Source organism: Melanerpes formicivorus, unplaced genomic scaffold (genome assembly GCF_026170545.1).
Source record: "Melanerpes formicivorus ecotype bairdi unplaced genomic scaffold, bMelFor1.0.p_v2 SCAF_3, whole genome shotgun sequence".
Lineage (NCBI taxonomy): Eukaryota > Metazoa > Chordata > Aves > Piciformes > Picidae > Melanerpes > Melanerpes formicivorus.
In genome coordinates, this window is record NW_027142355.1 from 3,959,334 (window position 1) to 3,973,113 (window position 13,780).

General features: G+C 43.8%; 1 protein-coding gene across 5 annotated transcripts in view; it reads left to right on the top strand.

Moving 5' to 3' along the window:
• Positions 1-11,966, top strand: part of PTPRZ1 (protein tyrosine phosphatase receptor type Z1) — a 156,516-nt gene extending 144,550 nt beyond the window's left edge. For all 5 annotated transcript variants that reach the window (XM_068165185.1, XM_068165199.1, XM_068165193.1 and 2 more), the window contains 6 exons: positions 422-495; positions 2,043-2,171; positions 5,892-6,038; positions 6,881-7,023; positions 8,294-8,429; positions 10,871-11,966. In XM_068165185.1, the coding sequence (XP_068021286.1) occupies positions 422-495; positions 2,043-2,171; positions 5,892-6,038; positions 6,881-7,023; positions 8,294-8,429; positions 10,871-11,011 (770 nt within the window). In that variant the 3' untranslated portion in view covers positions 11,012-11,966. The remainder of the gene's footprint in view (positions 1-421; positions 496-2,042; positions 2,172-5,891; positions 6,039-6,880; positions 7,024-8,293; positions 8,430-10,870) is intronic.
• Positions 11,967-13,780: the final 1,814 nt, after the last annotated feature.

Genomic DNA, 13,780 nt, shown 5'->3' on the forward strand with positions numbered 1-13,780 from the left:
CCTGGAGAAGAGGAGGCTCAGGGGAGACTTTATTGCTCTCTACAACTACCTGAAAGGTGGTTGTAGCCAGGAGGGCATTGATCTCCTCTCCCAGGCAACCAGCACCAGAACAAGGGATACAGTCTCAAGCTGTGCCAGGGGAAGTTTAGGCTAGAGGTGAGGAGAAAGTTCTTCCCACAGTTGTTAGCTGCCCAGGGAGGTGGTGGAGTCACCATCCCTGGAGGTGTTCAAGAGGGTATTGGATGTGGCACTTGGTGCCATGGTTTAGTAGTCATGAGGTACTGGGTGACAGGTTGGACTTGATGATCCTTGAGGTCTCTTCCAACCTCACTGATTCTATGATTCTATGATTCTGTGATAATTGCTAGGGTATATGAGTCATTGCAGCATATATACTAGTTCATGACTTTTTTTTGTGCAGTGGAAAGATCTAGAGTGGGCATTTCATCACTGTCTGGTGAAGGGACAGACTACATCAATGCTTCCTATATTATGGTAAGTCAATTAACTTCATTTGTGAAAATGAAATGAAATGGAGTACTGTGTCCAGTTCTGGAGCCCCTATTACAAGAGGGATGTGGAGGTGCTGAAACGTGTCCAGAGAAGGGCCACAAGGATGATCAGAGGGCTCCTATGAGGACAGACTGAAGGAGTTGGGGCTGTTCAGTCTGCAGAAGAGAAGGCTCCCAGGTGACCTAATTGTGGCCTTCCAGTATCTGAAGGGGGCCTACAGGAAGGCTGGGGAAGGACTTCTCAAGATCTCAGGTAGTGATAGGACTAGGGGGAATGGAATGAAGCTAGAGGTGGGGAGATTCAGGCTAGATGTGAGGAGGAAGTTCTTCCCCATGAGAGTGGTGAGACCCTGGAATGGGTTGTCCAGGGAGGTGGTTGAGGCCCCGTCCCTGGAGGTGTTTAAGAGCAGGCTGGATGAGGTTCTGGCCAGCCTGATCTAGTGTGGAGTGTCCCTGCCCATGGCAGGGGGGTTGGAACTAGATGATCCTTGTGGTCCCTTCCAACCCTGAATGAAACTATGAAACTATGAAAAACAATGTCCTATTGTATAGCTGTTTTCAGAGCTGCCATGTCTCTGGATCAGGGTGGCACAGTCCTGGCTCTGAGATCTTCCTTCTTTCTGGAAGAGTTGCTTACCCCATGAAGTATGATTACTCTTATTGGTGGTTTAAAGTTTGGTTAAGTACATTTCATTTTTGCCAATCTATAGAACCAGAAATCCCATCATAGTTTTTAAAACTGGTAAACCTAAATGCCACTGATGGAAGAATCTTTTGAGATGACCTAAAAGTGTTATGTAACAAATTGGACAGAGGGGTTGGAGAAGATGACCTTTGAGGGTCCCTTCTAACCCAATGCAATCTGTGAGTCTGTGAAAGTTAGTTTTTAATAACTATAGTGTGGTTTCCCTTTCTACCTGCTCACCATAGAGTTTTTGCAACTAGCATAGCCCAAAGCACCATAGTTCCATCAGCTTTCTTTTATCTTTTGTTTCCTGGGTTTTCTTTTTCCCCTTCATTAGCCAAGAGAGTGGAGTAAATGCTTACCAGACATTCAGTAAAGCTGCCTGCAGTGCTGTGTATGCTTTATCCATCAGCAGGTGCATTAGTGCAAAGGAACTCTCTTTTGTGGCAAGTTACCTGGGACATCTGTACAAATTAAGAGGCTGCTTGGGATTTTTGCAGATCTTTCAAGTATTCTTCTATTTATTTCACATTGTCAACTCCTTTGGAAGCCTGGCTAATGGAGAATAATTAGTATGTGTGGATGAGTTAATACATTTTTGTTTTGGCTGTTGAAGTCTCCACTGATTATTTTATTTTTGTCTTTTAATCAAATACTGAGTTTATTCTTTCCATCTGGAAAATACTGCTATGGAAGTTTTATATTCTTCTAATAACTGCAGGAAGTCAAAGGAGACACCAGCCTGCAATTTATTTTCTAGACATCTGGCTCTGTCCACTAGAAGCCTCCTTTCAAAGCTAATAGTTGCTCATCATTTCTGATCAATTGTTGATTTTGTTTTGCAGGGTTATTATCAAAGTAATGAATTCATTATTACCCAGCATCCCTTACTCCACACTATCAAGGATTTCTGGAGAATGATATGGGACCATAATGCCCAGCTAATAGTCATGCTTCCTGATAGCCAGAATATGGTAAGTTTTGTGGCTGATTTATCTGGGTTTATGTATGAATTTTTATCTTTATCGATGATCTCAATGAGGGAATTGAGTCCATCATCAGTAAGTTTGCAGATGACACCAAGCTGGGGGTGGGTGTTGACCTGTTAGAGGGTTGCAGAGCTCTGCAGAGGGACCTTGACAGGCTGGACAGATAGGCTGAGTCCATTGGCATGAGATTTAAAACAGCTAAGTGCTGGGTTCTACACATGGCCACAACAACCCCATGCAGTGCTACAGGCTGGGGTCAGAGTGGCTGGAGAGCAGCCAGGGAGAGAGGGACCTGGGGGTATTGGTTGACAGTAGGCTAAACATGAGCCAGCAGTGTGCCCAGATGGCCAAGAAAGCCAATGGCATCCTTGCCTGCATCAGGAACAGTGTGGCCAGCAGGAGCAGGGAGGTCATTCTGCCCCTGTACTCAGCACTGGTTAGGCCACACCTTGAGTCCTGTGTCCAGTTCTGGGCCCCTCAGTTTAGGAAAGATGTTGACTTGCTGCAACATGTCCAGAGGAGGGCAACAAAGCTGGGGAGGGATTTGGAGCACAAGTACTATGAGGAGAGGCTGAGGGAGCTGGGGTTGCTTAGCCTGGAGAAGAGGAGGCTAAGGGAGACCTTAGTGCTGTCTACAACTACCTAAAGGGAGGTTGTAGCCAGGTGGGGGTTGGTCTCTTCTCCCAGGCAACCAGCACCAGAACAAAAGGACACAGTCTCAAGCTGCACCAGGGGAGGTTTAGGCTGCATGTTAGGAAGAAGTTCTTCATAGAAAGAGTGATTGGCCATTGGAATGGGCTGCCCAGGAAGGTGGTGGAGTCACCATTCCTGGAGGTGTTTAGGAAGAGACTGGATGGGGTACCATGGTTTAGTTGCTTAGATAGTGCTGGATGATAGGTTGGACTCGATGATCTCAAAGGTCTCTTCCAACCTGCTCTATTCTATTCTATTCTATTCTATTCTATTCTATTCTATTCTATTCTATTCTATTCTATTCTATTCTAACCATTTTGGAATATGCAGAACATGAAGCAGTATCTTAGATTCTGGGGGTGAAAGAGTAAATAGTGCAGTGCTGAGTGCAAAATCTCCAAATCATCTAGTGGAAAAGGGGAAATCCTTGTCTAGTTAGATTGCAACTGGCATGAATTGAGTCATTACTGTATCATTTATACATAGAGCCAAACAGCAGTAGTCATTAAGCAAATTTAGTTTTCCTTCCAGGACTTTCACTTTAGTTGTAATATGGCTTCCTCTACCCATTGGTAGGTACAAGGAGAAATATGAGATTGTTTCTCTTGCTCATCTCCTAGAAACAAATATTTAGCAGGGATTTCTGTGACTCTAAGCAGCATATGAATTACATGTATTGATCCTGCACATGTAATATAGTAAAAAATAAATGTGGTTTTCACTTACTAGAAATGCAGGAATATATGCAAGCTTCTAGTTTGGTGCTTAGAAAACTCTTGCAGTTTGAGAGAGCATCATGTTTGGTAATGAGTGTGGAGGAAAGCCATGCAAATGCTGTGGACAAGCTTGCATAACTGGAAAAAGATGTACAGCCAAGGCAATGCTTGGGGCTTTTTTCTTCTCATTAAATGGTTTTATAACTATTGCACTTTCTACAAGAAAGCTGGTGAGAGACTGTTTAGGGTGTCAGGTAATGATAGGATGAGGGGGAATGGAAAAAAAGTAGAAATGGGTAAATTCAGATTGGATGTGAGGAAGAACTTCTTCCCCATGAGTGGTGAGACACTGGAACTGGTTTCCCAGGTAGGTGGTGGAAGCCTCAGCCCTGAAAGTTTTTAAGGCCAGGCTGGATGTGGCCCTGAGCAACCTGATCTAGTGTGAGGTGTCCCTGCCCATGGCAGGGGGGTTGGAACTAGATGGTCCTTGAGGTCCCTTCCAACCCTAGCAATTCTATGATTCTATGATTTTTAAGTTAACCCTTGTAATAAGGAAGGTTATTTTGCCAGGAGATGTTGGTCCTTCACAGGAAGAAGGGCACTCAAAGTCTTTAAAATATTACTTAAGATGCTAATTATTAGAGGGCAGTATAGAGAATTTTATATTCCTTTGGATGCGGGAAACTCCAAGCTGTGCAGCATTGAACATATCTGGCCAAGGTATATCACACTATGCTGCTCCTCAACATGGACAGATGCTGTGATTTAACTTGGGCTAGCAATGAAACCCTGCACAGCTGCTCCCTCTTCCTCCCCACCCTGTTGCAATAGGGGAGAGAATCAGAAAAATAAAACTGAGAAAAGTTGTGGGTTGAGATAGAGACAGTTTAACAGGTAAAGCAAAAGCTGCACATGCAAGCCTGCAGGCTCCTTTATTACAATCAGCCAGCTAAGTATATCTCGTGGCCACAGGCTATGGGTAACACAACACAGCCTGAGGGCCAGGCTGAACACGTGGCACAGTGCAGCATTGCACATATTGACTGTTACATGGGTCTCTTTCTTTCATCACAGTGTGCAGTGGTCTTCTGGTCAGGATCACTACAGGGGTGCCCGAAAATCATCACTTATGATCATAAAATCATAGAATAGAATCATAGAATCAATAAGGTTGGGAAATACTTCAATGATCATCAAGTCCAACTTGTCACCACAGACCCCATGACTACTAAATCATGGAACCAAATGCCTCATCCAGGCTCTTCCTAAACACCTGCAGGAATGGTGACTCCACCACCTCCCTGGGCAGCACATTCCAATGGCCAATCTCTCTCTCTATGAAGAACTTTCTCCTCACCTCAAGCCTAAACCTCCCCTGGCACAGCTTGAGACTGTGTCCTCTCGTCTGGTGCTGGTTGCCTGGGAGAAGAGACCAACCCAATTGTGGCTACAACCACAATTGGGTAGTGGTAGACAGCAATAAGGTCTCCTCTGAGCCTCCTCTTCTTCTCCAGGCTAAACAATCCAAGCTCCCTCAGCCTCTCCTCATAGGGCTTGTGCTCAAGGCCTCTCCCCAGCCGTGTTGCCCTTCTCTGGACATGTTCAAGAGTCTCAATGTCCTTCCTAAACTGAGGGCCCCAGAACTGGACACAGGACTCAAGGTGTGGCCTAACCAGTGCTGAGTACAGGGGTACAATGACTTCCCTGCTCCTGTTGGCCACACTATTCTTGATGCATGCCAGGATGCCATTGGCCTTCTTGGTGACCTGTGCACACTGCTGGTTCATGTTTAGCCTCCTATCAACCAGTACCCCCAGGTCCCTTTCTGCCTGACCACTCTCCAGCCACTCTGACCCCAGCCTGTAGCATTGCATGGGGTTGCTGTGGCCAAAGTGCAGCATCTGGAGCTTGGACTTGTTGAATGTCATCCTGTTGGACTCTGCCCATCTGTCCAGCTGGTCAAGGTCCCTCTGGAGAGCCCTTCTACCCTCCAACCAATCAACACCTTCTCCCAACAACTTAGTGTCATCTGCAAATTTACTGATGACTGACTCAATCCCCTTATCCACATCATCAATGAAGATATTAAACAGGATGGGGCCCAGCACTGATCCCTGGGATCCCACATGTGCAATGCATGATGTTTGTAATTCCACCCAAATTTGATTTGTCCGTTTAGCTGGCTGCATTGATTGCATGCACGATGGATTATTTGTTATGTTGGATTCAGTTTTATTTTGAGAGTTCAGTATTATTTACTTTTATGGTTTCTTTCTTTTTTTTTTCACCCCGGGAGGCTGAAGATGAATTTGTATATTGGCCAAACAAAGATGAGCCTATAAACTGTGAGAGTTTCAAAGTTACTATGATTGCTGAAGAGCACAAGTGTCTGTCTAATGAGGAGAAGCTCATAATCCAAGATTTTATTTTAGAGGCTACACAGGTAACACTGTCATAAATGTGTAAGTCAGAACTTGATTTGTTAAAGGTAATGCCTACATTTCATTACATTTTCTATGGTAAATGGGTGATAAGTATCTGTGGCCTTGAAATACTCAGGGAAGGAGCAACCTCTATAGCTAATGTGATGACATGGGGAGTAGGGGTAGTTCAGCATCCCCAGCAGTGAGTAGTGGTGTGATAGCTTAATCCACCCACACCAGCAAAAATAGCACAGCTGAACTCATCCGGAGAAGCGAATGAAGCTCTATTTTACAAGCAATAATTAAATGTAATGAATATATACAAAATATACAGTATTTACAATATTATACAAGAATTTATAGGAAAGAAAGAAACACAGAAATCCTCCCAAGGGCAGAGGATCCCACCTTGGGTACCTCCCAACCTCTCTCCCTCCCCTCTCCCTCTAGTTAATTAGAAGAAAAGAGAAAAGAAGAAAAATATTAGGGAAATTCCAGTTAGTTCAAAGCAGTTGTTGAGAAGTTAGCTGCTTATCTTATCAGTTTCTGTCCAGGGTCAGCGTGCATGCCAAGAGAAAGACAGAAGCTGGAGTGAGAACAGAATGTAAGATTGTAAAACTACATCCCACTCATCTACCAATGAAATTCGTTTAGAATGATCTTCCTGTTGTTTTTCTTTTTACACCCAAACATTCAGCTAGAGAATTCTGTAGCTATCCTTTTCTTAAAGGCACAGCCAAAACTGTCACACAGTGGGATTCTGTATCTGGAGTATGTAGCCAGACTGGGACAGGGTTAAGAACGAGAATAGACAGCAAGTCTTTCACTGAATTGATTAATGCTTTTTTTCCCACTCCTTTAGGATGACTATGTACTTGAAGTGAGGCATTTTCAGTGTCCAAAATGGCCAAATCCTGATAGTCCTATTAGTAAAACTTTTGAACTGATCAGCATCATCAAAGAGGAAACTTCCAACCGTGATGGACCCATGATTGTACACGATGAGTAAGAACTAGACCTTTCAGTTTGTTTTGATGTTTGTTCTGTAGAAACATCTTTCCATCTAATACAGAGTGAAAGATGAAACAAGGCACAAAGTCTTCACCTCACAAAATTGTGGTGGTTTAAGCCTCAACTGGGAGTTAAGAGCTCAAATGGGGGCAAGGTTGAAAATCTCTCCCCCTCTCCCCCCTCCTCCCTCCCAACAGAGGGGGGAGGGGGGAAGGAAGGAGCAAATCCACCAAACAATAACAATAATTTGGAGTTGGCTTGGAAGTAGAGAGGTAAAGAGTTTTTCTTTTGTATATATAACAATAACAGGTAAGGTTCACAAGGGCAAGGAACAAGGATAGATGGGAGGGGGACAAAGAAGAAGAATACAAAACCAGTCTCTCTCTGAAGAGGCACGGAAGCAGCAGGGAGAAGGATGAGGCCCAACTACATGGCAGAAGAGCAGGAGAGCAGCTGCAGTAGCTCTCATCCAGGAGAGGCAGGAGCCAAAAGGAGGCCTAATGGCTGCAATGTCCTGCTTTTTATACTCTAGCTGGGCAGGGAGGGGGGAGTGGAACAGAGTCAGTTTCCCAGGGGAAAAACGCCCTCCAGGGAGGGCAAAGCACCCGAAAGCCCTCCACCCTGTTTTGGTTTTTTTCAGGATGTGCATTAACCCACCATAGTAAGAACTAGACCTTTCAGTTTGTTTTGATGTTTGTTCTGTGGAAACATCTTTCCATCCAATACAGAGTGAAAGATGAAACAAGGCACAAAGTCTTCACCTCACAACAGTGCTGCTGCCTCCGTGTCAGCAACAGAAACATTTTTACTTTATTATACTTCAGTGTTCTCATTTCAGTTCTGTCATTTGGATATTCTGGATGATTGTTGAGAGGATATCAGTCAGTACTTCAGGGTCATTATTGAAAGAAGTAAGACTGTTTTGATGACCTTATCCTTCTCCGGCTGTTTTAAAATGGCCAAAATTACTGAAGTGTTGAAATGCTGCAGGACCTGAGGCCTTCAGGATTTTGTTAGTAAAGGATTCTAGGGTAATAACTCCAAGGCTGGCTTTTAAAAACTTTCCAGAAGTTGTAGCCAGGTGCTGTGAAGGTTGTGTTAAGGCACTGCTGGGCAGGCCTCTTTCAGAAAGCATTAAGATCATACCAGATTACTTTACCCTGAATTTTGTATTTTCTCCATCTGTAGAAACCAGAACCAGTTTATTGGGTTTTTTAAGGTTTGATGGTTGTTTTGTTGTTTGTTTTATTTTCACTTTACATAGGCATGGAGGGGTGACAGCAGGCACGTTCTGCGCATTAACAACACTGATGCATCAACTGGAAAATGAGAATTCAGTGGATGTTTACCACGTAGCGAAGATGATAAATTTGATGAGGCCTGGAGTCTTTACAGACATTGTAAGTAATAAGCAAAATGTGGGCACATGTTTTTTTTCCAATGCCTCTTATTATTAGCATGCTAAGACCTTAGGGCAATATTACTGAACCATTGACATCTTTATTTCTGCATGAATTAATCAAAACTCTCTATAGAGCTGCTGCAGTGGACCTGATGCTTATTCCAGAACAAAGTATTTCCCATGAAAATCTGTTGTGTGTTTATCAAGTGGTCATATTCAAAATGTGCAGAACTACCATCCCCATCATTAAATCTGCAATATGTCATGTAAATGAAGGTTTTAATTCAGCAGGAATAAATTTGTTCTCCAAGTACACCCTGAAGCAATCACCTTTGTTTTCCATTTCAGGGTGGACTTTGATCTTTTGTAATACAGTAAGTGCTCATGTGACACCATTGTCACTGCTTGCAGAAAGAAAAGAAACTAATAAATAAATCAATAAAACATGAAAAGTGTAACAATATTACAAAGTCAGTGTCATACAAATGAAAATTCATCACAGAAATTAAAAAACTGTGACCTCTGCCCCTTTGGTCATCCCACTAGAAATCTGACTGCCATAGTACTACAATGAGTGTAATAAGAAGAATGCTGTAGAAATTAAGTGTTAGGGTTGGCATTTTCACATTTTTGACAGCCAAAGCAGGACATGACACAGGACTGACAGATGTGTCTGACTCTACCCCTGCCCAGTTAGCCCAGGCTGAGGAGCCTGACAAACAGTGGAGTGAAAATGGGAACCCTTAACACCCCAGCAGCACCATCAGGACCTTCACCCCACTTCACTCAGGAGCCTCTAGCAAATACCTGAGCCCTTTGTCTTACATTTCCATATTTCCATCCTCTTACTGCAGATTATCAAATTAATTGCTTTTTCTACCCCAAATATCTTAGTCCAACCTAATAGTGCAGATCCCTAACCACACTCTCTTTAGTCTTAATACTCCTTACTCCTTCCATCATAGGAATTCTTTATCCTCATAAGAGGAGGCTGAGATGAGACTTTATTGGCTTTCTACAACTACCTGAAAGGTGGTTGTAGTGATGTGGGCATTGATCTCTTCTCCCAGGTAACAAGTAATACAATAAGAGGAAATGGACTCAGATTGCCCCAGGGGAGGTTTAGATTGGCTTTACTGAAAGAGTGGCCAGGCATTGGAACAGGCTGCCCCGGGAGGTGGCACAGTCACCATCCCTGAAGGTGTTCAAAAAATGTGTAGACATAGCACTTTGGGAAGTGATTTAATGGCCATGGTGGTGTTAGGTTAATGATTTGATTCCATGATCTTAGATGTCTTTTCCATCCAAAACAATTCTGTGATTCTGTATATCCATCCTAGAACCCCAAATATTCCACTGCCCTTTCAGAGCATCCCCTGTAACATGGTGCATCACAGCCTTCACTGTAGCTGCTCTCTCTGCACTCTGCACAAGGCATCCAGCTGTTTCCTCCTTCCCAGCCCACACTGCCATTCAATTGACTTCTGGCACTCCCCATTTCCCACTGCATCAAACCAAAGCCCTCCGCTCCTCTAGGCAGTGACTTCCCCAGTGAATCTTCTTACAATCCCATCTCTCTTCCCACCTCCTCTTCCTGGCAGGTTCTTCAAAAACATAGACAGTAACTGCAAGTACCAAAAAGAGTAAGGAAAGAAAACAGTCTGTCATGGTATAATTCAAACAATAAAACATGAGAATGTATTCAAGGGGGCAAATAGCCAACAGACAAAAAGTAGACCAAATCCAGGTCCAGTTCAGTCAATAGTAACTTTACATTTGACTGTAACCAGGCTCACATTACTTTTTTTTTTTTTCCTTCTTTTAAAATACAGTTTTCTCTACCTGTGCTGTGTTTCTTAATGTTGTGCTTTACAGTGTGTATGGGGGAACCATTAGTCAGAACATGAATAAAGCTGCTAAGTGGGCTGTTCAGTCTGGAGAAAAGAAGGCTCCAAGGTGACCTTACTGTGGCCTTCCAGTATCTGAAGGGGGCCTACAAGAAGGCTGGGGAGGGACTTCTCAGGATCTCAGGGAGTGATAGGACTAGGGGGAATGGAATGAAGCTGGAGGTAGGGAGATTCAGGCTGGATGTGAGGAAGAAGTTCTTCACTGTGATAGTGGTGAAGCCCTGGAATGGGTTGTCCAGGGAGGTGGTCGAGGCCCCATCCCTGGAGGTGTTTAAGCCCAGGCTGGATGAGGTTCTGACCAGCCTGATCTAGTGTGAGGTGTCCCTGCCCATGGCAGGGGGTTTGGAACTAGATGATCCTTGTGGTCCCTTCCAACCCTGACTGATTCTATGATAATAAATGGTGGAGCACAGTAGATTAGAAGACTAACACATCAGCTGTTATTTAATGTTGAGTAACAGTGTTACAAGATAATCTAATGTTATTGTTTCTGACACATAACACACTGTCTATTTCCTCTTTTCTTCCGCAGGAACAGTACCAGTTTCTGTACAAAGCTATCCTCAGCCTTGTCAGCACAAGGCAAGAAGAAAACCCTTCAGCATCCATGGACAGTAATGGCTCAGCTTTACCTGATGGAAATGCAGCTGAAAGTTTAGAGTCTTTAGTTTAATTAACGCATCCAATTAAATACACACATACCTACATCACACCAGTCACAGTCACACCTGGAATTTACCACTACTACTTTCGGTTTTATACTTTGGGTTGGGGGAAAATCTGTCCAGTCACTATAAATAGATATATAGATATATATAGAGATATAGAGATAGATAGATCTATATATATAGATATATCTCCTCAGATCCCAACCATTGCCCAAACAATCATTCCTGTTGCATAGACTTTACTGTGGAACTTTTATCATTAACAATGTGTGCCTTTTCTGGAAAGATTTCTTGTAATACCTTGTTATGTCGGGACTAACTTGATTGACTTTTACAGTGTTTCTAAGAATTGAATTGTGGTATGGTTTGGTTTTTATTTTTCAGTATTAGTTATTGATTGATTTGACTTTACTCTGAACTTAAAATTACTATATTTATAGGTGTTAGGGGGGTTCTCGATTGCAAACATGTCATGGGTTTAGTATCTGATCTGCTGTATTTATAACGATTTACATTTGCTAGAAATGCAACTTTTAATATAGTAGAATGTAAATAAAATACTGTTCCTCGTAGCATTCAACATTTTAAGGCTTCAATTAGACCTCTAGAATAGCAATCTGATACTCCCTGTAAATACTGCTACTTCTGTAGTGATCCATGGACCAAGTTTATATTTATAATTGTAGATTTTTATATTTTACTACAGAGTCAGTTTTCTAGTTCTGTGTAATTGCCTTGTTTAAAATGATGTAGTATGGTTTTGCTTTAACACAGTCTCCTGACACCTAATTGTGCATCTTAAGCGATTAGCCTTCACATAGCTGCATGTGGGTTTAACTTTTTGTGGGAAATAGGAATCATTTGTTTGAAATGAGAAGTTTTTATGAGAATAACACCTGTACTTGGCATTGTTACGTTGTTTTTACCTATGGCATTGCAAAAATAAATATAAATATTCCAGCCGGTGCTTGTGGTTTTCCATGTCCATTCAACACTCCTCACTGTCTTGTAACAAAGCTTTTGCTTACAAGAATAAGGACCCCAGGCTGATGTGGAGACAGCTGCTCTTCCTGTGGAAGCTACACGTTTAGAATAGAATACCATAAACCAGGTTGGAAGAGACCTTCAAGATCATCGTGTCCAACCTATCATCCAACACCACCTAATCAACTAAACCATGGCACCAAGCAACCCCATCAAGTCTCCTCCTGAACACCTCCAATGATGGTGACTCCACCACCTCCTCGGGCAGCCCATTCCAATGGGCAATCACTCTCTCTGTGTAGAATTTCCTCCTAACCTCCAGCCTAAACCTCCCCTGGCGCAGCCTGAGACTGTGTCCTCTTGTTCTGGTGCTGGTTGCCTGGGAGAAAAGACCAACATCCACCTGTCTACAACCTCCCTTCAGGTAGTTATAGAGAACAATAAGGTCTCCCCTGAGCCTCCTCCTCTCCAGGCTAAGAAACCTCAGCTCCCTCAGCCTCTCCTCATAGCGCTTGTGTTCCAAGCCCCTCACCAACTTTGTTGCCCTTCTCTGGACACGCTCCAGCAAGTCAACATCCTTCCTAAACTGAAGGGCCCAGAACTGGACACAGGACTCAAGGTGTGGCCTAACCAGTGCAGTGTACATTGGGAGAATCACCTCCCTGCTCCTGCTGGCCACACTCTTCCTGATGCAGGCCAGGATGCCATTGGCCCTGCTGGCTGCCTGGGCACACTGCAGGCTCATGTTCAGCCTACCATGAACCAGTACCCCCAGGTCCCTCTCTACCTGGCCGCTCTCCAGCCACTCTGACCCCAGCCTGTAGCACTGCATGGGGTTGCTGTGGCCAATGTGCAGAACCCAGCACTTGGATGTGTTAAATCTCATGCTGTTAGATTCTGCCCATCTATCTAGAGGGACACTTTTGGAAAACTTTGGGACTGAGCTACAACAAAGCAAATAAAATTCAGCTTTAGAGGAGTCTAAACAGTGGAAACTTTAAAAAAAAAAAAAAAAAAAAAAACCATAGAATCACCTGTTTGGAAAATACCTTAGGGTCATTGAGTCCAACCATAACCTTGCATCTCTCTGCATACAACTGTTAGACCATGATGTCCCTAAGCACCTCATCCATCACCTGGACGGGAGGAGGAAGTTCTTCACAATGAGAGTGGTGAGGCCCTGGAATGGGTTGTCCAGGGAGATGGTTGAGGCCCCATTCCTGGAGGTGTTTTAGACCAGGCTGGATGAGGCTCTGGGCAGCCTGATCTAGTGTGGGGTGTCCCTGCCCATGGCAGCAGGGTTGGAACTAGTTGATCCTTGTGGTCCCTTCCAAGCCTGACTGATACTATGATACTACTATGATCCAAACGTGTTTTAAACACCTCCAGGGATGATGACTCCACCATTTCCCCAGGCAGCCTGTTCCAGTGCCCAATGACCCCTTCAGTGAAGAAATTTTTCCAAATATCCAATCTAAACCTCCCTTGATGTAACCTGAAGGCCATTTCCTCTTATCCTATAACTTTATACATGGGAAGAAGAGGCCAGTCCCCACCTTGCTACAACCTCCTTTCAGGTAGTTGTAGAGAGCAATGAGCTCTCCCCTCAGCTTCCTCTTCTCCAGGCTGAACAACCCCAGCTCTCCCAGCCACTCCTCATAGGACTTACATTCAGGATGCCTCACCAGCCTTGCTGCCGTTCTCTTGACACACTCCATCAACTCAATGTCCTTTTTGTGGTGGGGGGCCCAAACCTGAACACAGGATTTGAGGTGCAGCCTCACCAGTGG